Source organism: Leptodactylus fuscus, chromosome 9 (genome assembly GCF_031893055.1).
Source record: "Leptodactylus fuscus isolate aLepFus1 chromosome 9, aLepFus1.hap2, whole genome shotgun sequence".
NCBI lineage: Eukaryota > Metazoa > Chordata > Amphibia > Anura > Leptodactylidae > Leptodactylus > Leptodactylus fuscus.
In genome coordinates this window covers 4,278,219-4,303,879 of record NC_134273.1, presented here as the reverse complement: position 1 = coordinate 4,303,879, position 25,661 = coordinate 4,278,219, and the positions used below count along the sequence as shown (strand labels likewise).

The following is a 25,661-nucleotide window of genomic DNA, read 5'->3' as shown; positions in this document are numbered from 1 at the left end:
GGCTCTGAGATCACAGATGATCTAGTGAAGGTTCTGCGCAAGCGTCTGGATGAGGCCACATTGGATATCATCACAGTCATGCTGCAGAGGAATTGTAAGCTGACGCCGGCAGACGTGGAGGTGAGGACCCTGATGTGTCAGGTCTGCAGCTCTGGTGTTTGTCGGGGTCTCCGCTGATCATTCTCGGTCATTTCTTTCACCAGTTTATCCAGCCAAGAGGAACCCCCCCGACAGAAGTCCTGCAATTCACCATCCCCCAGGCCTCGCTGCCCTGTCTGCAAGCCATGGCCTACTACCTGCGACAGAACCTCCTCATCTTCCTCCACACCCCAAAATACACAGATAGTAACGGAGAGCATCACTTCCAGGTCAGGGGTCCCCATAACCACTGTGTCCTGTAAGAGGGCGGCCTATCATGGGGAGGGGTCTGTTGGTCTATTATACCAAACGCACAGGATTTGTATTTGTCTACTGTAATGATGGGGGGGGGGGCACCCCCAAAATATGAGCGAGCTATTGGATAGATAGAAGTGCAGTGGGTCACTCTGTTAGGACTTGCGTCAGTGCACAGTCAGCAGCTTCTCCTTCTAGCTGAGGCTCCGGATGTTTCCGCTGTCTGATCCCCTCGTCTCTGCCCTCGGGGTGAATACTGACTTCTGTGTTTTGCAGCATTATTACCACCACTCCCTCCCGGAGCTGGACCTGTTCCTGTATAATAAGCCTGGCGGACAGGGCACCGGAGGGAAAGGTAAAATGCATTATGTATACTGTTACCTGTGACCATCTGATGTATCCGTCCCCTCCCCCGCCTTGTGATTGTCTGATATACTTGCCCTATAGAGTGTATGATACGTTTCTCCGTCCTCCCTGCACTTTTGCTCCAGACACTTTGCACTGCTGTTCTCTGATCACATATATTTTGCGTCCAGGTATCGCCTGCATTGCGCTGTCATTTGTGGACCAGCACGGCGCTCTGGTGACGCAGGCGTATGGCGAGCGCTCGGGACCTCCTCTGGTTTGCCCCTCCACCACCTCTCATCTGCTCAGTGTCAGCACCTTTGAGTCTTTGACTAAAGTCCACAGATATACCCCAGATCCCGGCGCTGGTGGCTCAGGTAGGGGGCGCTGCTATTGTCAATGGACACCAGTTGTTGTTGGTTTGCCGATTGACGCCTCTTTTATTTTTTTATTTTTTTCAGCACCTCTGACTTTGGTGCGATTTGATGTCTGGGAGAAGGGAAACATCAGCTCATCCCAATTATCTGAGCGTCTGTCCAATTCATTGCGGCACGCGCTCTGTGACGTCATCATCGAGTTTCATATCCTGCAGATGCCTCTGTGTGTGGACCCCGTGAGCCCGGGAGACCTAGAAGTGACGAACAATGGTAATGGTCTGATGGCTGAAGGCTCCTAGAACTATATGATTTTGTATGGCACTGGGTAGTGAAGAGGCCGGAACACTCATCGGAAATTAGAGGCGTCTTCAGAAACTGATGGGCAGGGGTGTTGGGTGTCCGCCCACCCCCCACCTTATCCTGAGGATAGGTCATCATTTTTGCAGTCCTGACAATCCCCTATACTAACATCACCTTGTTCAGTAGCTCATGAGCTCCCCCTAGTGCTGTCCTAGATTGACCACGGATCTTCTACCATCGCACTAACTGTATGACTTGTATAATGTCTATTGTTTCTTCTGCTTCCAGGAAAGGGACCCTCACAGTCTCTTCCCGATATGAAGGGACTAACGGAGTCCTCCAGCAAGTCCCGTCCTTCCCCTGTAAACATTCCACCATCCGTGTCACCCCCCAGCACAGACCCGAGTACCCCTCCCAGCAAAGCCGGCCGCAGGAGCTTCTGGGACATGCTGGTAAGGATGCAGCCATTTGTCACGCACACAGTGGTTTATTGCTCCTGCATCTAAAATGAAGCAATGGAAGATGAAATATTGCCTAAAAATTTCTCGCCGCCATGTCTGTCCGTGGTTACAGAATGCAAACAAACCCTGTGAGGTCTGATCTATCAGCCGTGTGTTATTCCAATTCTTCTTCTTGGGGTCCTACAGACAATAGAGAAAGTAAAAGGAGCTGAGTGAAACAGAATATTTTGCAACTTTGTTTCAGTTTATATTTTAAACGCCTAATAAAATGTTTCCACATGTGACCTGTAGAGTAAAGCTGACAGTGCGGAGCTGGGCCCCCCGAAAACCACTGATGACATAGTCTGTGAACGGACAGAAGAACCACGAACGAGGCGACGACACAAGACAGAAAGTCTAAAGGTTCCAAGTTATCCAGACCGGCCCGGGATCAGCCTGGAGCATGCTCAGAGGTAATGTCTCTTACCCGCAGGACTCCACAAACCTGTCTGTTCAGAGTCAGACTCCTCTTTATTACCCCATATAGGAAGCGCCAGGCACAGCTGGATGAGGGCGAGGTGGGCACCTTACACCCGCTATACAGCCACACCTGCCTGCAGTGGATGAACTTCATGAATCAGCTGGGTATGTGCTGCACACTCTCTATCTACCTCCATTATGTCTCACAGAGCTCAGCCCGGACTCTGCATTGTGTGGCTGCTAGATCTTACTATTGAGGGTCATCCTCTGCACCTGTCCCCCTGCAGGGTGCCCCTCCGTCCAGCTCTGCTCCGCTCAGACTGTCTCTCGGTTCCTCCTTTCATCGGTCCTGACCGAACTTTTCAGCATCATCACGTCCTTGGCCAGCGACACCAGCGTCAGGGTGTTCGAGAAAAGCAGGTGAGAAGTGCTGTGTGTATAAGGACTGAGGACCAGGCCCGGTGTTTTTTTTTTGTTTTTTTTTTGCGATCAGATTTATTATCAACAAATGAAGTTCATTTGGCAATTGCTAAATTTGGTTATTGTTGTTCCCCTTTTATTTTTGAGCAGTGGCCCAGAAGGACCAGCATTTGTGCCTTTCTCTATCAACCAGCATTGCCCATCTCGACCTGCAGCAGCTCGGGAGCTGATCCTTCTGGGGCGTAACTTTCGCCAGTGGAGATACAACACCGAGCAAGGTGAGATTCCTGGTTATAGCCCAGAGTCCATTAATAATATAGATCTCTGCAAGTGTAACATATTATTCCCTGTACGTTATGGATCCTCAGATGGAATGTTTACACTGTACTATAGGATATAGATAGTCACAATGTCACTGTGTACATACATTACATTACTTATCCTGTATTATACTCCAGAGCTGCGCTCACTATTCTGCTGGTACAGTCACTGTGTACATACATTACATTACTTATCCTGTATTATACTCCAGAGCTGCGCTCACTATTCTGCTGGTACAGTCACTGTGTACATACATTACATTACTTATCCTGTATTATACTCCAGAGCTGCGCTCACTATTCTGCTGGTACAGTCACTGTGTACATACATTACATTACTTATCCTGTATTGTACTCCAGAGCTGCGCTCACTATTCTGCTCGTGCAGTCACTGTGTACATACATTACATTACTTATCCTGTATTATACTCCAGAGCTGCGCTCACTATTCTGCTGGTGCAGTCACTGTGTACATACATTACATTACTTATCCTGTATTATACTCTAGAGCTGCGCTCACTATTCTGCTGGTACAGTCACTGTGTACATACATTACATTACTTATCCTGTATTATACTCCAGAGCTGCGCTCACTATTCTGCTGGTGCAGTCACTGTGTACATACATTACATTACTTATCCTGTATTATACTCCAGAGCTGCGCTCACTATTCTGCTGGTGCAGTCACTGTGTACATACATTACATTACTTATCCTGTATTATACTCCAGAGCTGCGCTCACTATTCTGCTGGTGCAGTCACTGTGTACATACATTACATTACTTATCCTGTATTATACTCCAGAGCTGCGCTCACTATTCTGCTGGTACAGTCACTGTGTACATACATTACATTACTTATCCTGTATTATACTCCAGAGCTGCGCTCACTATTCTGTTGTTTATGGACATTAGTCTTTTATGTCTGACCTGTAGTATAACATGGTATGGACTGATGATGTAGAATACAGGTGATGACTTTCTCTTTACTCCCAGTGTATACGGATGAGGATGATGAGGATAGAAATGATGATGAGGGCTGCAAAATGAGACCTTGTACATTGTTTCTCCCCTTGTGGTCCAGCATTGGGTGTGGTTGTGTTATGAGGCACAGATAGGGGCACGAGAGTCCTTGTCTTACCTTTCTGTTTCCAGGTGACTTTCTTGCTCTTGCAGACTCTTCTCCATCTTGGGTACATGACATTGGAATTTTACTGCATTTGGCAATGGCTCAGTCACTTGTGTAATCCAGGAGTAGCAGTAGAGGAGGCCGCGGGGCCGTCTCACTATGAGCCCTGTTATTAGGACATGTTTGTGACTGCTGGTGCTAGAAGGTTAATGTGCCACCAGATTTCTATCAAAATAAAGACGGTAAATCCCATGCTGATGTGTATGTAGTAAAACAAGGCACCTACACAGGGGACCACAGCTTCCTGCAAAAACAAAACCTTCTGCAGCCAAATAAAAATGTAAAAAGTTATTCAAAGAAGGAAAATAAAAAAAAATGTTTCTTAGGTCAAAACTTGTCTCAGTCTTCAAGGGGCTACTTACAGAGAAATCTCATACATTTGTACAGTGGCCAGAAAGTGCTGGAATAGAGACCCCCTCCCCCAGAGACCAGGGACTAACGACAGTGAGATGGCTCTACTGACTCAACCCTGTTATAAGGAGATGACTCTGCTGACCCGTCCTCTACTAATATTGAGATGACTCTTCTGACCCTGTAATGATAATAATGTGACTTTACTGACCCTGTCCTCTACTAACAGTAGTAAGGTTACTCTGCCATCTGAGTAATGAGAAGACTCTGCTGACCCGCCCTCCTATGATAATTTCGTACCGGTGTTGACTCTGTCCTCAGATGGCTCTGCTTATCCTTTCTCAGTCTACACAGCAAAGCTGATGAGTGAATTGCAGAAAACATATTGTGTGGATAAATTGCAATATTTCAGGATGTTTGTTTTATCCAACACCCAGTCCTGATGTCGGCGCACATTTCCACTTACATCAGATTCGGATAGTGTGCGTAAAGTCGCCTTCCATGTCATTGTCCCTGTCCTGAGTACTGCAGCTCACATCTCTATGGATATTGATAAGGATGGTGGGATTGACTTGTGGTCTGCCGATCCTTTGGGAGCTTTCTTATTCAGGAGCCCTGCTATGGTCGCTTGTCACAGGAGAAGTTCTGTTCCATTGTCCACTCTGGGGCTGTTGTCGGTAACTTGCAGAGTTGTCGCAGTTTTCCCCATTGATGGCCGCCGTCTGAGAAGCCGCTTGTAGGGTCCATATTCTCAGAACATAAAATCTCTTCTCCCTTTCCTTATGGATTATTTTTGCACTTGCAGCTCAGAAAGGGTTTCAGCGTTTCGAGGCCATGGAGCTGGAGTCGGCTGAGCGGCCCCTGGACCTGTCTGCCTCACCACGAGAACTGGTTCCTCGACAAAGATTCCTGATCATTGACATCCAAGACAAGAAGGTAACGCTGCCGCACTTGTCTCCTCTACCTGCCTTTCTGATTCCCTTCCCTTGGATTCATGTCTCCATTTTTCTTCTTGGTCAGCTGACCCTTTACACCTATAACTGGTCTCCAGACCTGGGGGCGTCACTGAGCCGCTCCCTGGTACGCCTGATCCAGTGGCAGAATGCCCGGGCCCACGTGGTGCATTGCCTTCTGAGCCAGAAGCTGGGGCTCTTCCATCACTACTGTTTTTCGGAAACCCCTTGGCATGAGGAGAGTAAGCAGGTAAGTCCTGTGTACGGATACCAGTATAGGCCTCTGCTCCCTGTCAGTGACTATAGGAGTGTATTGCTTGCTTTATGCTGAGCTAGGCCTGCTGCAGGGCACAGTACGAGACCTGGATGGTACACGGGAATGTGAGCAGTAAGCAGGGATCTAGAAAATGGCCCATTATAAAGCTGTGAACTTCAAGAGTTTCTCCCATCGTACTCTGCATGTACAGGTCCATGAGTCGCTGGCATGATGGCGGACTTTCAGTATTAGAACGTGGATAACCCCTTTAAAGGACTGTGTCTTAAGGTCACGTTTCATGCAGACTTTATCTTTCGCTTTCTCCCTAGGATCCCAACCCATTCCTAAATTCCACCCTAGAAGTTGATGCTCTTATCAAAAGCCCCACACCACCTCCGTACAAGGAGCAGACGCGGCTGGGATCCTCGGCCCGCAGCCTCCCGTCCTTGCACTATCCCCCGGACATTGTGCCTTTTGATGAAGTTCTCAGGGACGTCATACCAGTAAAGCCCATGCACCTGTCCCTGGAGGTAGACACCGTCTCCCGGCACGGGGCTCAGTTCCTGGAAATTAAAAATACTGAAAGACGAGGTGAGAAAGGAACATGGCGGTACAAGACTAGGGCTTTATGGCGACTTTTTGTCATGTACTGTGACCACCCAGTGAGCTCATTGCTGCCTCTATGTAGACCAGTGTCATAATTCATGTAAGAGCAATAAAGCTTGATCAATGTCTTGTAGAAATTGTAATCTATTCTTCCAGATCTCCGTTTGCAGTCAGTGAATAGAATTATTCTCATTTACAAGACACCAAAAACTTCACAGCTGAGGGTTTGTTACAATGTGTCAGTGTGAAGTACAGAATGAGATTGTAACAAACCCTCAGCTATGATCAGTATTCAGTCTGTGAATGTAAGAGGATGCTCCATTCACTGACAGCAAGGAGATGGTGAAAATAGTGAGAAAATGAAACACAAAGAGAATAAAAGATGCAGAAGATGCCGTAAGCAAAGCGTTGTATGTATAATCCCTACAAGACCTGCTGACCCCTGGGGCGTCCTGTGACTATTGCCCCGGTCAGTAAAGGAAATAATCTTCTTTGTCTTGTTTTGCAGAGGTAGAGAAACAAGTGAAGATCGAAAATCTGTTTGTGACTTGGCAGCAGAGGTCAGCGCAGTCCAACATGCCGATCAGTGTGAGTGACGCCCCCTACTGGGCCAGCAATGTAGTAATAATATACAAACCCGACATGTCGGGTTTTTCTGTCCGCTTGAAAAGTCGGACATCTTTACAAGCGGACAGTGAAGGAAGGGCACGAAGTGCAAATGAACGCACCCGATCGCCATTTAAGTGAATGACAAGTGTCACGGCACAGCTAGTGTCCGCTCCTAATGTCCGTGCCAGATTTTGAACAGACACTAGGAGCAGACACTACCTGTCGGACACAGACGGTAGTGTGAACGCCCCCTTAGCCGTCGCATTTCTCCCACAGGCTGCAGACCTGGACACCCTGAAGCAGTCTGCCCGCCTGGTCCATTACTGCGCCACTCCTCTGCTTTTTGATCCGTCATTTCAAGCACAAGTCCAGAATGACCAGGGCAGGAGTGAAGGAAAGGTAGGTTGTGAATCCTGGAACTGTGAAGTACTACAACCCTCATCTGCCCCTTGGAGATTCGTCTCCGACCCCCATCAGGCTGCCTACATACTACATAGGATTGTTCTTTGGTAAACCTGCTTTGTTTCCCTCCTAGAAGCGACATCGATCCAACGACTCCGGCACATCCGGCAGAGATCGTAGTCACAGTTGTGATTCGGCAGACATGCCCCCCACCAAAGCCAAAGACGAGCCCTGGCTGCAGGAGCTGTGCACCGCATTCATGCAGCAATACATTCAGTACCTGCAGAGCACTGGATTTATACTGGTGCAGCTACGCCCCGCCTCCCCCGCTCGCAGGTGAGTACCTGTCATGTGACTCCCTTGTGACCAATGAGAAGCTACACTGCGTTCACAATTCTGCAGGCTTCAGAGCTGCAATTCCCCCCTTGTTCAGTGTCTGCAGAGACCTTGAAGCTTCTTGGTCCCAATACAACATAATAGGCCCCCATTTACCATGTGCTCTGTTTAATGCTGGCGTCGTCTTATACTGCAGAGACTTAGGGCCACTTTAGCCTCCAGGGCCCGGTAATGACTGTTACCACCGCACCCCCTATTGCTATGGCCCTGGTGGTAATGGAAGGACACCCAGAGCGGAGAGCGCTTCAGATGGGCCTCTGTGGTTCCTGCTTTACATGGACATCCATTGAATGCAATGGGACGTGTAATGCTTCTTTTATGGTTCCCCTGGTCACCAGTATAGTCAGGTTTGGGTGGTCTCCATCACTTTGGAGCTTCCCATCCCAAAAAAATCTTCCTCAATTCTTTCCGGTCCCTATTTTCACCCTGTACTCTCTTGCCTGTGTTTGCAGCACGGCGCGGATTAGAGCTGTGGCCTCCCTGGCTCCGGAGAACAGAACTGCTAAACCCAAAAACGAGGGCAGCCCTAAGGTAAGTACCAGGGTAGAAACTGCAGGGAAAGGAGGACAGACAGAGGGACTCCAGGGTCTCCCATGTAGCAATGCCTGATGCAGAATATTGCACCTCGGTCATGGTCAGTGCACTCATCCTGCTGCCGGTGGTGTGCATGCTCGGCCTATAGATGCTGACAGACTCGCCATGTAGTGGGCAGGTGTGCCGAGTGTCTGCGAATCATCTAGTTCTGATGATGAAAAGTGTGTAAAAGACTGAGCACAAGAGCTAGCTACCTCAACAGCGCCCCCCAGTGAAGAGACGCTGAGGTGACGGGATTAACAAGAATGATACCTACATAATTGTATCTGTATTGTATTTCTATACAGCAAAGTACAAGTTCTACAGTCATCACTTACCACCTGCAGAGGGCGCTGCCTGGAGGGATCGTGCTGATGGAACTCTCCTTCCAGGTTGTGAAGTCACTGGGAATGCTGGGAGTAGTGGTGCTGATCTCCGTATTCTAACGATTTGTATCTGACCCACAGGGATGTTACTTCTGTGTGAAGCAATACGCTCTGGAATGTTCCCGTATACCAATGGGCCAGTCCGTCAACTCCCAGGTACTGGACTAAAGTCTACAGTATATATTGGTAATGGGCATTTATAGGCCATGCTCTATTGGATGTCACCGCTCTCTAGTATTTAGATAGGCTGTATTCTCAGTGATGTCACCGCTCTCTAGTATACGGATAGGCTGTATTCTCAGTGATGTCACCGCTCTCTAGTATATGGATAGGCTGTATTCTCAGTGATGTCACTGCTCTCTAGTATACGGATAGGCTGTATTCTCAGTGATGTCACCGCTCTCTAGTATATGGATAGGCTGTATTCTCAGTGATGTCACAGCTCTCTAGTATATGGATAAGCTGTATTCTCAGTGATGTCACCGCTCTCTAGTATACGGATACGCTGTATTCTCAGTGATGTCACCGCTCTCTAGTATACGGATAGGCTGTATTCTCAGTGATGTCACCGCTCTCTAGTATATAGATAGGCTGTATTCTCAGTGATGTCACCGCTCTCTAGTATACGGATAGGCTGTATTCTCAGTGATGTCACCGCTCTCTAGTATACGGATAGGCTGTATTCTCAGTGATGTCACCGCTCTCTAGTATACGGATAGGCTGTATTCTCAGTGATGTCACCGCTCTCTAGTATACGGATAGGCTGTATTCTCAGTGATGTCACCGCTCTCTAGTATACGGATAGGCTGTATTCTCAGTGATGTCACCGCTCTCTAGTATACGGATAGGCTGTATTCTCAGTGATGTCACCGCTCTCTAGTATACGGATAGGCTGTATTCTCAGTGATGTCACCGCTCTCTAGTATACGGATAGGCTGTATTCTCAGTGATGTCACCGCTCTCTAGTATACGGATAGGCTGTATTCTCAGTGATGTCACCGCTCTCTAGTATACGGATAGGCTGTATTCTCAGTGATGTCACCGCTCTCTAGTATACGGATAGGCTGTATTCTCAGTGATGTCACCGCTCTCTAGTATACGGATAGGCTGTATTCTCAGTGATGTCACCGCTCTCTAGTATACGGATAGGCTGTATTCTCAGTGATGTCACCGCTCTCTAGTATACGGATAGGCTGTATTCTCAGTGATGTCACCGCTCTCTAGTATACGGATAGGCTGTATTCTCAGTGATGTCACCGCTCTCTAGTATACGGATAGGCTGTATTCTCAGTGATGTCACCGCTCTCTAGTATACGGATAGGCTGTATTCTCAGTGATGTCACCGCTCTCTAGTATATGGATAGGCTGTATTCTCAGTGATGTCACCGCTCTCTAGTATATACATACGCTGTATTCTCAGTGATGTCACATCACATATCATCTGTGATTGGTTGCTGCACTGACCGGTGTCCATCGTGTTATGTGACCCCTCCCCTCTCGAGTCACTTTTTACTGTGATGACGTTTCATCTGCTGTGACTTGATCATGTGACATAACCCAATGCCATGACATCATCATATAGGAAAAAAACAGGTAACAAGAAAGGGATAGACAGGTAAAATCCCATAAAATGAAGCTGCAGTTCTCATGAGGAGGCGGCGAAACGTTCCTCTCTATTGAGAATATTTATCTTGCTGGTAATGAGTAAAGTGGCGCAGATTTATATACTGTAGGTGTGTAGAGAGGAATCGGTGATCTCAGGGGCTTCTCCTCCATCTACACAGATGTTGTGATCACGGGTAATTGGGCTTGTTCATTATTGCTGAATGGAAAGAAATCTACACCAGGGATGTGATATAACAATGAGAAGTGCAGGACATGACAGTAAGTGCGAAAATTACTCGCAGTGTCCGGAACTGATCATCAGATTTATGTTACATCACTGAGTACATACATTACCGATCCTGTATTATACTCCAGAGCTGCGCTCACTATTCTGCTGGTGCAGTCACTGTGTACATACATTACATTACTTATCCTGTATTATACCCCAGAGCTGCGCTCACTATTCTGCTGGTGCAGTCACTGTGTACATACATTACATTACTTATCCTGTATTATACTCCAGAGCTGCGCTCACTATTCTGCTGGTGCAGTCACTGTGTACATACATTACATTACTTATCCTGTATTATACTCCAGAGCTGCGCTCACTATTCTGCTGGTGCAGTCACTGTGTACATACATTACATTACTTATCCTGTATTATACTCCAGAGCTGCGCTCACTATTCTGCTGGTACAGTCACTGTGTACATACATTACATTACTTATCCTGTATTATACTCCAGAGCTGCGCTCACTATTCTGCTGGTACAGTCACTGTGTACATACATTACATTACTTATCCTGTATTATACACCAGAGCTGCGCTCACTATTCTGCTGGTACAGTGACTGTGTACATACATTACATTACTTATCCTGTATTATACTCCAGAGCTGCGCTCACTATTCTGCTGGTACAGTCACTGTGTACATACATTACATTACTTATCCTGTATTATACTCCAGAGCTGCGCTCACTATTCTGCTGGTACAGTCACTGTGTACATACATTACATTACTTATCCTGTATTATACTCCAGAGCTGCGCTCACTATTCTGCTGGTGCAGTCACTGTGTACATACATTACATTACTTATCCTGTATTATACTCCAGAGCTGCGCTCACTATTCTGCTGGTACAGTCACTGTGTACATACATTACATTACATTACTTATCCTGTATTATACTCCAGAGCTGCGCTCACTATTCTGCTGGTACAGTCACTGTGTACATACATTACATTACTTATCCTGTATTATACTCCAGAGCTGCGCTCACTATTCTGCTTATACAGGTACTGATAGGGTTTGGTTTAGGGGTCTGGAGGGGGACGGTGGGGGCAGAGTTCTCATCTTCATTTGCTGAGTGTAGTTTTTTGCTTTGTTATTATATAATGAATATTTCAGCCTCGTTATCTTGCAGCCTTGCGCTTTCTGTCAATGATTGGAGACTTTGCACTTTTTCGCCATCACAGCTGACTCTTTGCTACAATTGTATCTGGATAATGTGAAATAAACAACCAGGACTCCAGACTGATACCTTTTACCCGCACTGTTCTATTGTAACAACTTTTTAGGACAGGAGAGAAGTTTGTGCTGCTGAGAATGGAGTAGACTGGATACATGGTAACAAACCCTCAGCTATGATAGGATTAGCATTAGGAGTGTTTTCCATTTTCGGGCAGCAAGCAGGAATAAAACACAAAGTAATTGAGGAATTTGCATATAATGATGGAGAAGGTGGCCGATTCCTTGAAGCGCCCGGTGTTGTGGTCGTCCTTGTGTTGTCCTGGTGTAGTTGCAGCGTGTTTGTCTCGTGTACATGTCTCCCGTCCTCTCTTGTCAGGGCGCGCTCTCCATCCGATCCCAGTGCAGGACTAACGCTGAAAGTGTCTCTGAGTCTGCGGTACGTCCCCGCTGCGCTGTGTATGTGCCACGTCTTCCGTCTGTCACGCTTTCATCTCTCTGCCAGTCTCTGGTCCTGTCTTGTGTCACATTAACCCTTGATGTAGCACTGCCCACCTCCTCGGAGCTCATCTGGATGGGTGCCACCTCCTTGGAGCTCATCTGGATGGGTGCCACCTCCTCGGTGCTGGGCTGTGGGTATAGTTTCGGTGCTGGTGTCGGGCAGATTTTGGTTGTTTTGACTGATGGTGGATTTGCCATCTTGGCGGCTTGAAGGAGGGAAGCGGCACAGACGGTGGCGCCGGAGACCCAGCGAGGGTGTGTGTTCTCAGGCCTGGCACCACGCACAACCAGGAGGGGGCGCTGTGGTAGATTGGTGATGGTGCAATACGGCTGCACAGATCAGGGAATCGGGTGGGATTTGGTCATTTATACATTGTCTTCAAGGTGAACCAATATTCATAAGAAGGCAGGCGAGGCATCTGAGACCTCGTGCCTCACGGAAGACTCTACACATAAGACATGGGTAATGGGCTGAGCCCTCCTGATGATTTTATGTGACCCTGCTGGGATTAAAGGCTCTATCTATCTTGTATGTATCTGAGTTACATTGTATCTTCTACTCCAGTTACATCCAGAGCTGCGTCCCGGACAGGCACATGATATTAATGTATATTATGGGAGACCTCTCGTGCTAATACTGTGTCGCTTACACTATAGCAAGGCGTGGTCTGTAAACATTACAGGGGGCAGCGTGGACACATTAGATGACGGCAGCTTTGGATGTGAATGGAGTATTACAAGGGATGTAACGTAAGATCAGCACAAGGTAAATAATGCAATGTAAGTCGGGGTCAGCAATCCTCAGCAGGTCAGCACTGGTGGGAAACTACAACTCCCATCAGGCTTCATTCACTTCTATAGGCGTTCCAAGGCTAGCCGAGTAAGTATGCATGCTGGGAGTTGTAGTTGTGCTGGCAGTGCTGCTTCTCTCGAGGGCCATGAATATTGGGTCACTTTCAGAGCACAGGGTCCATGGCCGCTCCTTATCACGAGGTGTCCTCTGTCTCCGCAGCTCTCCATGCTCTTCACAGAGGAGTGTGACAAGGTGCGGGACCTGATGCACGTCCACTCCTTCAGCTACGACTTCCACCTGCGAGTCGTCCACCAGTATCTCCTGGGCTCCAGCATGTCCTTGCGTCAGGGCTACGATCTGGCAAGTTTCCTGCAACTCTTCATCTCTCAGCACCCCGACATCCCCAAGTATGGCCGCAACCACGTGTACCAGGGCCTGCTGTCTGTGCCCACGGAGATCATCGCCGCCCACCAGCTCTACAACTACATCGCGGACCACGCCAGCACCTACCACATGAAGCCTCTAAGGATGGTCCGCCCGTCTGTCCACGGCAGCAACGGCAAGAAGAGCAGCAGCAGCAGCGCCACTGAGCAGAACGAGTACGGCCTGGTGTCCATCTGGAACAGGTAAGGAGGGCTGAGGAGGTTTGGCAGCGGTCCTGGTATTGATGTATGCAGGTTCCTGGGTGGGGACACCTCTGTATTATGTACTCACTACTGACACCTCCTCTACCTGGCAGCTCCGGATTGTACAAGGACTCGGAGGGCACCCAACACCACGATGACTTTGATGTCTCACTACTGGTCTGCCACAGTGCTGCACCATTCGAGGAGCAAACCGAGCAGCAGAGACACGTCCTGAGGTACCACATGGCTTGTTTGTAGCTCAGTCCCATTCAAGTGAATGTGGCTGAGATGCAATACTAAGCAGAGCCACTACACAGTGTATGGCGCTGTGCTTGGTTTTGTGTGAAACGGTCGCAGTGTTCACTTTAAACGGGGGGGTGGGCATGTTAATGTAATCTACTGCTCTCTGTTGTCAGCCATTTCAGCTCAATGGAGGAAGGGTATCCATAGAGCCAATCATATATCACATATAGGAGGTCCCTATGGTAGCACTGCATCTGACTTGTCTCAGTAGTGCAGCCTCAGGGGATCTCCGCCGTGTGAATTGTTAGAATTAATGGGAATAAGAATTGATATTGTGGTAAGTTCTTGACTTTCTGAATGATCCTCATTAACCCCTTCTCCTCCTCAGGCTGAGGTTTTACGTCATCATGACGAGTCAGCGCGAATTGTTCCCACGTCTCACTGCTGACATGCGACGCTTCAAGAAGCCTCCGAGGCTCCAGAGAGATGCCCAGGACCCAGACGGGGCCCCTGAACTCGCAAAGTGCCAGAGACTGGAAAATGAGAGCCAGGAGGAGGGCCGGGAGGGAGACCCCAGGAGGAGGGCCAGCTCTGGAAATCTCTATAATCCACACTTGTTCCCGCTGCTGGGTACGGAGGTGAGCGCCGCCAAGAGGCAGCTGGTAGAAATGGTGCAACTCGCCAAGTGCCACTGCCGCAGGGACAACCTATGGAAGCGCTTGTACCTGCTGGAGCCGCTCTCCTCCGACAAGCTGCGGCTCGGCAAACTCAGCTCCAGTGAATTGAAGGAACTGCTGGATGCCGTCCATGGGAAGAGCGTGGCCGAGATCGACCCCCAGCTGGTAAGATGGTTATATCAGGATTTCTACTCCACTCACATCCAGAGCTCATGTTATCCTCTAGTCACATACAGAGCCCATGTTATCCTCTAGTCACATCCAGAGCTCATGTTATCCTCTAGTCACATCCAGAGCTCATGTTATCCTCTAGTCACATCCAGAGCTCATGTTATCCTCTAGTCACATCCAGAGCTCACGTTATCCTCTAGTCACATCCAGAGCTCATGTTATCCTCTAGTCACATACAGAGCCCATGTTATCCTCTAGTCACATACAGAGCCCATGTTATCCTCTAGTCACATCCAGAGCTCATGTTATCCTCTAGTCACATCCAGAGCTCATGTTATCCTCTAGTCACATCCAGAGCTCATGTTATCCTCTAGTCACATCCAGAGCTCATGTTATCCTCTAGTCACATCCAGAGCTCACGTTATCCTCTAGTCACACCCAGAGCTCATGATATCCTCTAGTCACATACAGAGCTCATGTTATCCTCTAGTCACATACAGAGCCCATGTTATCCTCTAGTCACATCCAGAGCCCGTGTTATCCTCTAGTCACATACAGAGCTCATGTTATCCTCTAGTCACATACAGAGCCCATGTTATCCTCTAGTCACATCCAGAGCCCATGTTATCCTCTAGTCACATCCAGAGCCCGTGTTATCCTCTAGTCACATCCAGAGCTCGTGTTATCCTCTAGTCACATCCAGAGCCCATGTTATCCTCTAGTCACATCCAGAGCCCATGTTATCCTCTAGTCACATCCAGAGCCTTAGGGACAGTTCTTCTATTACATTATACCGTATACTCCAGAGCTGCGTGCATAATTCTGCCATTACAACATATCCTATACTCACATCCAAAACTGCACTGACAGTTCTGCTTTTACCTCATGTCTCAAGGTGTATGGACAATATAGCAGGACTATGCGGCACAGCAGAGCTGTATCAGTGTCACTGTGTATGACTGACCCTTCTACTATACGGCACAGCAGAGCTGTATCAGTGTCACTGTGTATAACTGACCCTTCTACTATGCGGCACAGCAGAGCTGTATCAGTGTCACTGTGTATGACTGACCCTTCTACTATGCGGCACAGCAGAGCTGTATCAGTGTCACTGTGTATGACTGACCCTTCTACTATGCGGCACAGCAGAGCTGTATCGGTGTCACTGTGTATAACTGACCCTTCTACTATACGGCACAGCAGAGCTGTATCGGTGTCACTGTGTATAACTGACCCTTCTACTATGCGGCACAGCAGAGCTGTATCAGTGTCACTGTGTATGACTGACCCTTCTACTATGCGGCACAGCAGAGCTGTATCAGTGTCACTGTGTATAACTGACCCTTCTACTATGCGGCACAGCAGAGCTGTATCGGTGTCACTGTGTATGACTGACCCTTCTACTATGCGGCACAGCAGAGCTGTATCGGTGTCACTGTGTATAACTGACCCTTCTACTATGCGGCACAGCAGAGCTGTATCGGTGTCACTGTGTATAACTGACCCTTCTACTATACGGCACAGCAGAGCTGTATCGGTGTCACTGTGTATAACTGACCCTTCTACTATGCGGCACAGCAGAGCTGTATCAGTGTCACTGTGTATAACTGACCCTTCTACTATGCGGCACAGCAGAGCTGTATCAGTGTCACTGTGTATGACTGACCCTTCTACTATGCGGCACAGCAGAGCTGTATCAGTGTCACTGTGTATAACTGACCCTTCTACTATGCGGCACAGCAGAGCTGTATCGGTGTCACTGTGTATAACTGACCCTTCTACTATGCGGCACAGCAGAGCTGTATCGGTGTCACTGTGTATAACTGACCCTTCTACTATACGGCACAGCAGAGCTGTATCGGTGTCACTGTGTATAACTGACCCTTCTACTATGCGGCACAGCAGAGCTGTATCAGTGTCACTGTGTATAACTGACCCTTCTACTATGCGGCACAGCAGAGCTGTATCAGTGTCACTGTGTATGACTGACCCTTCTACTATGCGGCACAGCAGAGCTGTATCGGTGTCACTGTGTATAACTGACCCTTCTACTATGCGGCACAGCAGAGCTGTATCGGTGTCACTGTGTATAACTGACCCTTCTACTATGCGGCACAGCAGAGCTGTATCGGTGTCACTGTGTATGACTGACCCTTCTACTATGCGGCACAGCAGAGCTGTATCGGTGTCACTGTGTATGACTGACCCTTCTACTATACGGCACAGCAGAGCTGTATCGGTGTCACTGTGTATGACTGACCCTTCTACTATGCGGCACAGCAGAGCTGTATCAGTGTCACTGTGTATAACTGACCCTTCTACTATACGGCACAGCAGAGCTGTATCGGTGTCACTGTGATGACTCCTCCCGTTTTCCGCAGGATTTCCTCCTCTCCATGAACGTCCAGTGGTATCAGAGTCTTATCAAGGTTCTCCTAAGCCGCTTCCCCCAGAGCTGCCGCCATTTCTACAGCACGGACAGCGGCACCCAATACCTGGTGAGCGCCCATGTACCCGCACAAATCCCTGCCACCTGTTTCCTCCGCTAGGGGCGATCTGTGTATAGTAGCTTCTTACAGGTCGCCCCCTGGTGGTGCAGGAAGCAGGTAGCGAGACAATGTGCTATATACTATATACCGTACACTGCGCTGACGCCGATATTTAATATTCTCTTGCAGGTCGTCCTGAACCAGAAGTTCACCGATTGCTTTGTGCTGGTTTTCTTAGATTCCCATTCTGGTAAAACGGTGAGTGTATCATGGACTGGGTGCAACTGTAACAGACCCTCAGCTGTGCAGACGATGAGCTCAGAGGTCTCTCATGATTCACAGCAAGCAGAGACATCAGACATGAGTAATCCTAGAAAGTGGCTGGAAGTTCATTATACAGTGGTGTCACCTATAGGATCTATACTGGAGACCATATTGGGAAGGAAGGGGGAAACCGGACCTGTATCACCAGGGCTCAGCAACCTTCAGCGACACTACAACTCCCAGCATGCCCTACTCACGTCTAAGGGAAGCAGAGAAAGTAGGCATGCTGGGAGTTATAGTGTGCAAACATATGGAGTGCCGCAGGTTGCTGACCCCTTATGTTTGTCTGGGGGCTCTCACTTATTGACCAATTGTAAGTAGTATTCACTGCCGTATCTCTGCTTGCTGCGGCTTTGTTACAATTGTATCCAGTCTAGACTATCCTCTGATACATCCTATCTGCACTGACACATTGTAACAGAATATCTGGGCAGTGATTGGTGCTTGAGATGGTTCAGCTCAATAGCGGATTATCTATACTGGATAAAACGTACCGTGCTTGACCCCCACCTCCAGCTTGCTTGGCCGTCATTGGCCCCCACCTCCAGCTTGCTTGGCCCTCATTGGCCCCCACCTCCAGCGTGCTTGGCCCTCATTGGCCCCCACCTCCAGCGTGCTTGGCCCTCCCACCTCCAGCGTGCTTGATCCCCCACCTCCAGCGCGCTTGGCCCCCCCACCTCCAGCGTGCTTGGCCCCCACCTCCAGCGTGCTTGGCCCTCCCACCTCCAGCGTGCTTGGCCCCCCCACCTCCAGCGTGCTTGGCCCTCATTGGCCCCCACCTCCAGCGTGCTTGACCCCCCACCTCCAGCGCGCTTGGCCCCCCCACCTCCAGCGTGCTTGGCCCCCGATATATCAATTTATCCCCCTGACTCTGGACCCATGAAAAATCTAACAGACCGCACAGGAGCTGTAAAAAGTGTCCCAATGCTAGTCACCCAGCTTTCCCAGACTCCACATCTGCTTAACCACACGGCATTCCCCACAGCCCCCGACACCTCTTGACCGACCACCACACAGAAGACTTGGACAGCTGTGTGCCGTTCTCTCTCCAAACTACCTGGCTGTATTACTGGTCACCCAGCTTTCCCAAAAATCAGATGTGCTAAGAAACAGGCAACTACTACCACATGGCGCTGGGCCCCGCAAATCAAGAGCTGCTTAAACCAGTACTCTCACCCTTTCTATAACCTTGTCATGTACAGCTGGTGCTGGGTACAGCCTGCAGTGTAAAGCAGGGAGGTTCCCAGTCTGGTTCACCCTCATATATAGATTCACAAGCTGCCATGGCTGAATCAGCCGCGGCGTTCACGGCTCGAGACACGCTCCAGTGTAGGCCCATTCATTCGGGCCTACACAGGAGCGAGATGCCATGACAGAATGCCAGTGCTGCATCGGTGAGCGGCACGGGATGCTCACACGGCAGAAAATGTTTCCGCAACCTTTTCCTCCGTGTGAACATACCCTTATTTAGGTACAAACACAGACAAAACACCATATAAATAGTAATATTTGTAGATTTTGTAACACTGCTCACTTTTTGGCGCAGGGGGCGTGGCCATATCTGCTGCCATAACGTTACGCTCTGGTCTGTCTCACATTTTTCTGTCTTATTGTTCTTCGTTCTCAGAGTTTAAAGGTCGTGTTCCGAGAGCCGTTTCCAGAGCAGCCGCAGAACAGCGAGAGTCCGCCGCCGCAGCTGGTGTCCACCTACCACCACCTGGAGTCAGTGATTAACACCGCGTGCTTCAATCTATGGAGCGGACTACTCTGACAGCGCCGCCACGCGTTACTATAACGGACTAGGTCTCCCTATATGAAGGTGAGGGGAGGAGCCACACCCATGACATGGACCCCAGGAGCTCGGCTTCATTCTCCTGCTGTGCTGGAGGTGGGGGAGGGGAATCTACTGCTATAAACCTCCGCTGATCGCTGCCGCCGCCGCTGCGAGAGGGAAGAGACTGAGTCGCGTTAACAATCTGACAGATTTCTTTATTTTTAAGCCTAAAATGGAAGTCGCCGATTGTGATAATTACAGAAATGTAAGATTTTATGTAAATGACATGTAAATGTATCAGAATTCTATGAATAAAGAACCTTCTCTATACACCTCGGCTCCTACAGACCAGCACCCAGCTTTCCCAGACATCAGACTGGCTGCATCATTAGTTATACAGGCCACACAGGAATCAGCTTTCCCAAGAATAGATAACACTACGGCTGGTTTCCTGACATATTCTCCATCTTTACTTGGCTGTGTCTTGGTCTTCTTCACATCTCCTTCTGTAAGTCTCCATCCACCTGAGACCAGACACCGTGTCTCCTGGAGAAAAGATAAGACGCTGCCAATATGGGAGGTGCAGCCATAACTTTCTATACCCTAGCGCTCATCTTGCCCCTCCTCCATACTTTACACTGCAGCAGAAATCAGTGACTTCAGTCTATCATACACTCAGGCTGCAGCTCAGTCCCTCATCCAAGTACTAGGATAGTATACGAGACAGCTGGCCGTGTAAAAGGGATATGTCACGGCGAGGACCTTACACCCTTCAGGCTGAACATGGGAGCACCGACCGCCATTAGTGACACCCACACTGGTAGAGGCCAGGCTGAGTCAGGAGCAGGGGAGAGGACCCCCAATTCTCCAGATCGGTGGGAGTCTCGGCAGTCAGGCCCCCACAATCAGATAGTTATCCTCTATCCCAGGGGTAGGGAACCTTCGGCTCTCCAGCTGCTGTGAAACTACAACTCCCAGCATGCTCCATTCACTTCCATGGGAGTTCCCAGAACAGCAGAGCCAGTATGCATGCTGGGAGTTGTAGTTTTGCAACAGCTGGAGAGCCAAAGGTTCCCTACCCCTGCTCTGTCCTATGAATTTTTGTGACATAACCCCTTTAGGGATGCGGCACCTGTAGAGCCCGGAGCGGCGGTTTTGTGACACTCACCCCGCGGTTTATATTCGCAACCGATGTATCCCTGGTATCCAAGTCCTTGAAGGAGGTCAAAGAGATACTGGTAGTTTAGTTCTCCAGGACTGTCCGGCTCGTTGCGATGAGGGACCTGTGCCACCTGAACGTGACCTGTGCACAGAGAAGCGTCATCCCGGTTTACATGAGGGTGGCGGTCATAGTACGGCAGTAAATGGCGACTTAAGTCCAGACATACAGTTATGAGGACGAATACCGTCACACTGCTGCCTGCGAGTTACCGCGATACACCTGGCAGGAGCGCAGACAGTGGAGCGCTCACCCCAAGGTCGGTCTCCAAATCCCCCTTAAAACAAGAACCCGTTTCTTACCAATCAATGGAAAATACGTCTTAATATTCTCTGTTAGATTTCCGTCCATTATCTGCCAATGATAAAGATCCTGCAATATAGGAGGCGAAGGGTTAATTCATCCCTACACTGGAGGCTGATCAGTCACTGACTACAAAGTATCCAATCTATTGATAACATAACAGGCGGTCATGGAATTTCCCTACATTCTGCTTTACATATTGTAACTCAGAGCCTGGGAATCCTTCATGATGGAAGGAAGAAGAGGATGAAGATGAAGAGCGCGTCGCTCCCTGTACTTACCATCTGCATCTTCACATTGTCTCTCCCCACTTTCTGTAAAATGGAGGCTCCTAGAAGAAGAAGAAGACAACCAACCTGAAGGCCTGTGCACCAGAACACCCTGCCCCTGTGGCGTCGCACTTACCCTGCAGCGGGGTGTTCAGAAAGTAACGAGGCTCCGAAATGCGGCAGTTTATAGGTTCAATAAGGCCAACGATCCCGGCCTGAGAGCGAGACATGAAGGTTACATCCTTAGGATTGGGACGTGAGATATAACATACGTGAAATGTATAATATACCGCAACAAGTATGGCGGGGCGGAGGAGGGGAGCTCCTTACTTGTGCACACACTCCGCAGTGCAATAATCTCCTAAGACATGCAAGTGAGGAAAACGCACACTCACTTCATTTAATATATCAGACGCATATCTCAGGTTTTCTACGAACGTCTCCTCCATTTTTTTTTCAATGGATGCCCTTTCAATGCCAGATGGTACCCGACCCGCCATGATGTGTATCCTGTAAGAGATGAACCCCAGAGCGAGCGTAACATATCAAGTATGGGAGCAACACAATATCAGTGCATGGAATTACATGAAATATCTTATTATACTCCAGAGCTGCGCTCACTATTCTGCTGGTACAGTCACTGTGTACATACATTACATTACTTATCCTGTATTATACTCCAGAGCTGTGCTCACTATTCTGCTGGTGCAGTCACTGTGTACATACATTACATTACTTAGCCTGTATTATACTGCAGAGCTGCGCTCACTATTCTGCTGGTGCAGTCACTGTGTACATACATTACATTACTTATTCTGTATTATACTCCAGAGCTGCGCTCACTATTCTGCTGGTACAGTCACTGTGTACATACATTACATTACTTATTCTGTATTATACTCCAGAGCTGCGCTCACTATTCTGCTGGTACAGTCACTGTGTACATACATTACATGACTTATCCTGTATTATACTCCAGAGCTGCGCTCACTATTCTGCTGGTGCAGTCACTGTGTACATACATTACATTACTTATCCTGTATTATACTCCAGAGCTGTGCTCACTATTCTGCTGGTGCAGTCACTGTGTACATACATTACATTACTTATCCTGTATTATACTCCAGAGCTGCGCTCACTAATCTGCTGGTACAGTCACTGTGTACATACATTACATTACTTATCCTGTATTATACTCCAGAGCTGTGCTCACTATTCTGCTGGTGCAGTCACTGTGTACATACATTACTTATCCTGTATTATACTCCAGAGCTGCGCTCACTATTCTGCTGGTACAGTCACTGTGTACATACATTACATTACTTATCCTGTATTATACTCCAGAGCTGCGCTCACTAATCTGCTGGTACAGTCACTGTGTACATACATTACATTACTTATCCTGTATTATACTCCAGAGCTGTGCTCACTATTCTGCTGGTGCAGTCACTGTGTACATACATTACTTATCCTGTATTATACTCCAGAGCTGCGCTCACTATTCTGCTGGTGCAGTCACTGTGTACATACATTACATTACTTATCCTGTACTATACCCCAGAGCTGCGCTCACTATTCTGCTGGTGCAGTCACTGTGTACATACATTACATTACTTATCCTGTATTATACTCCAGAGCTGCGCTCACTATTCTGCTGGTACAGTCACTGTGTACATACATTACATTACTTATCCTGTATTATACTACAGAGCTGCGCTCACTATTCTGCTGGTGCAGTCACTGTGTACATACATTACATTACTTATCCTGTATTATACTCCAGAGCTGCGCTCACTAATCTGCTGGTACAGTCACTGTGTACATACATTACATTACTTATCCTGTATTATACTCCAGAGCTGTGCTCACTATTCTGCTGGTACAGTCACTGTGTACATACATTACTTATCCTGTATTATACTCCAGAGCTGCGCTCACTATTCTGCTGGTACAGTCACTGTGTACATACATTACTTATCCTGTATTATACTCCAGAGCTGCGCTCACTATTCTGCTGGTGCAGTCACTGTGTACATACATTACATTACTTATCCTGTATTATACTCCAGAGCTGCGCTCACTATTCTGCTGGTGCAGTCACTGTGTACATACATTACATTACTTATCCTGTATTATACTCCAGAGCTGCGCTCACTATTCTGCTGGTGCAGTCACTGTGTACATACATTACATTACTTATCCTGTATTATACTCCAGAGCTGCGCTCACTATTCTGCTGGTGCAGTCACTGTGTACATACATTACTTATCCTGTATTATACTCCAGAGCTGCGCTCTCTTTTTCCCGCTGTCTTCTGAGATTAGCAGCACAGTGATTGCAGCTCTGGAGTATAATACATTATAATATAACAATCCTTCTTACCTTGTACAGCCCAGTTCACGAGCCCATGTAACTGCCTGCTCTAGACCTGAGCGGAATCCATCTTGTCTCCCGGGGACGGCGCTGACTCCGAGTTCCCCGGCTGACGCGTTTCCTGTACAGAAATATTAATATTTATTTTCCTTTTACATTAATTGATGAATAATTCTAAGCACAGAACGCCCGGGCGCCGGCGCGGTGTCACATGACCCTACAGGGAATATACCGTATAATAGTCACTTATCACTTTTTTCCCTGCGGCCATTTTGCGTTTATCCCTACGTGAGATGAATGGCGCCACATTCCTGCGTTTCAATCCCTCGCCAATATTAAGATCTCTGTTTGCTGGATCACAATGGCGCCCAGTCCTGTATCCTCAGCACACGCCATGCTGGTCACCTGGAGGAGAGTTCAGCAGCACCAGCTCCGTGTTATTCTCCCTCAGAGCGGCCTTCATCTCCCCGAGGTCCGAGGCATAAGGCCAGGCCACCTCCACCGCACGGAAGCCGGCCCGGGCCGCGGCTCCGATCCTGCCGGGGAAGTCGGGGATGTCCTGGAATAGCCAGGAGACATTGGCTGCGAAGCGTAAGGGCGGCGGCGGCATGGAGGAGGAGCGGCGGCTCTACGGGGAAGGGAGCGGGGCGGGCGGCCAGCGGCGCTCAGGAAAGACCGGGGATGTGCGGGAGGAGCCAGGCCGCGGCCTGTAATGTGGAGGCAGGAGAGGGGCAAAGTCCTGATACGGATCAGTGATCCGGAGGAAACGGAGAGAAGCAGCTCCAACCCCCCGAGACACAGACACCACCAGTACAGGAGGAGCCATCAGTACTGTCCTAATACTGTAATCAGCCAGCAGAATAGTGAGCGCAGCTCTGGAGTATAATACAGGATAAGTAATGTAATGTATGTACACAGTGACTGTACCAGCAGAATAGTGAGCGCAGCTCTGGAGTATAATACAGGATAAGTAATGTAATGTATGTACACAGTGACTGTACCAGCAGAATAGTGAGCGCAGCTCTGGGGTATAATACAGGATAAGTAATGTAATGTATGTACACAGTGACTGTACCAGCAGAATAGTGAGCGCAGCTCTGGAGTATAATACAGGATAAGTAATGTAATGTATGTACACAGTGACTGTACCAGCAGAATAGTGAGCGCAGCTCTGGAGTATAATACAGGATAAGTAATGTAATGTATGTACACAGTGACTGTACCAGCAGAATAGTGAGCGCAGCTCTGGAGTATAATACAGGATAAGTAATGTAATGTATGTACACAGTGACTGTACCAGCAGAATAGTGAGCGCAGCTCTGGGGTATAATACAGGATAAGTAATGTAATGTATGTACACAGTGACTGTACCAGCAGAATAGTGAGCGCAGCTCTGGAGTATAATACAGGATAAGTAATGTAATGTATGTACACAGTGACTGTACCAGCAGAATAGTGAGCGCAGCTCTGGAGTATAATACAGGATAAGTAATGTAATGTATGTACACAGTGACTGTACCAGCAGAATAGTGAGCGCAGCTCTGGGGTATAATACAGGATAAGTAATGTAATGTATGTACACAGTGACTGCACCAGCAGAATAGTGAGCGCAGCTCTGGAGTATAATACAGGATAAGTAATGTAATGTATATACACAGTGACTGCACCAGCAGAATAGTGAGCGCAGCTCTGGAGTATAATACAGGATAAGTAATGTAATGTATGTACACAGTGACTGTACCAGCAGAATAGTGAGCGCAGCTCTGGGGTATAATACAGGATAAGTAATGTAATGTATGTACACAGTGACTGCACCAGCAGAATAGTGAGCGCAGCTCTGGAGTATAATACAGGATAAGTAATGTAATGTATGTACACAGTGACTGTACCAGCAGAATAGTGAGCGCAGCTCTGGAGTATAATACAGGATAAGTAATGTAATGTATGTACACAGTGACTGTACCAGCAGAATAGTGAGCGCAGCTCTGGAGTATAATACAGGATAAGTAATGTAATGTATGTACACAGTGA

The 25,661-nt window shown here is 48.2% G+C and overlaps 2 protein-coding genes across 4 annotated transcripts in view; one reads left to right on the top strand and one right to left on the bottom strand.

The window, feature by feature from the left end:
• Positions 1 to 19,796, top strand: part of SZT2 (SZT2 subunit of KICSTOR complex) — a 64,165-nt gene extending 44,369 nt beyond the window's left edge. For all 3 annotated transcript variants that reach the window (XM_075286531.1, XM_075286532.1, XM_075286530.1), the window contains 25 exons: positions 2 to 120; positions 204 to 368; positions 670 to 748; positions 930 to 1,115; positions 1,200 to 1,385; positions 1,704 to 1,867; positions 2,168 to 2,328; positions 2,403 to 2,500; positions 2,623 to 2,755; positions 2,906 to 3,033; positions 5,420 to 5,550; positions 5,635 to 5,817; positions 6,153 to 6,414; positions 6,938 to 7,017; positions 7,315 to 7,437; positions 7,574 to 7,776; positions 8,289 to 8,367; positions 8,718 to 8,801; positions 8,877 to 8,951; positions 13,382 to 13,788; positions 13,902 to 14,024; positions 14,420 to 14,873; positions 17,261 to 17,377; positions 17,558 to 17,626; positions 19,320 to 19,796. In XM_075286531.1, coding sequence (XP_075142632.1) covers positions 2 to 120; positions 204 to 368; positions 670 to 748; positions 930 to 1,115; positions 1,200 to 1,385; positions 1,704 to 1,867; positions 2,168 to 2,328; positions 2,403 to 2,500; positions 2,623 to 2,755; positions 2,906 to 3,033; positions 5,420 to 5,550; positions 5,635 to 5,817; positions 6,153 to 6,414; positions 6,938 to 7,017; positions 7,315 to 7,437; positions 7,574 to 7,776; positions 8,289 to 8,367; positions 8,718 to 8,801; positions 8,877 to 8,951; positions 13,382 to 13,788; positions 13,902 to 14,024; positions 14,420 to 14,873; positions 17,261 to 17,377; positions 17,558 to 17,626; positions 19,320 to 19,463 — 3,953 coding nt within the window. In that variant the 3' untranslated portion in view covers positions 19,464 to 19,796. The remainder of the gene's footprint in view (position 1; positions 121 to 203; positions 369 to 669; positions 749 to 929; positions 1,116 to 1,199; positions 1,386 to 1,703; positions 1,868 to 2,167; positions 2,329 to 2,402; positions 2,501 to 2,622; positions 2,756 to 2,905; positions 3,034 to 5,419; positions 5,551 to 5,634; positions 5,818 to 6,152; positions 6,415 to 6,937; positions 7,018 to 7,314; positions 7,438 to 7,573; positions 7,777 to 8,288; positions 8,368 to 8,717; positions 8,802 to 8,876; positions 8,952 to 13,381; positions 13,789 to 13,901; positions 14,025 to 14,419; positions 14,874 to 17,260; positions 17,378 to 17,557; positions 17,627 to 19,319) is intronic.
• Positions 19,661 to 24,387, bottom strand: HYI (hydroxypyruvate isomerase (putative)). Its single transcript, XM_075286533.1, has 8 exons — positions 24,036 to 24,387; positions 23,640 to 23,751; positions 21,653 to 21,767; positions 21,394 to 21,472; positions 21,270 to 21,319; positions 20,988 to 21,057; positions 20,635 to 20,769; positions 19,661 to 20,012 (listed from the first exon to the last, which is right to left on the bottom strand). The coding sequence occupies exons 1-8, from the start codon at positions 24,238 to 24,240 to the stop codon at positions 19,936 to 19,938; spliced, it is 843 nt and encodes a 280-aa protein (XP_075142634.1). The 5' UTR covers positions 24,241 to 24,387; the 3' UTR covers positions 19,661 to 19,935.
• Positions 24,388 to 25,661: the final 1,274 nt, after the last annotated feature.

Bases quoted from the DNA above. Each gene is read 5' to 3' on its own strand.
- HYI (XM_075286533.1), bottom strand. From the start codon at position 24,240: ATGCCGCCGCCGCCCTTACGCTTCGCAGCCAATGTCTCCTGGCTATTC. The intron at 21,058-21,269 runs GTAAGTACAGGG...CCTATATTGCAG, and splicing joins ACAATGTGAAGATGCAGATG to GATCTTTATCATTGGCAGAT. The intron at 20,770-20,987 runs GTAAGAAACGGG...CTCTGTGCACAG, and splicing joins GACGTATTTTCCATTGATTG to GTCACGTTCAGGTGGCACAG.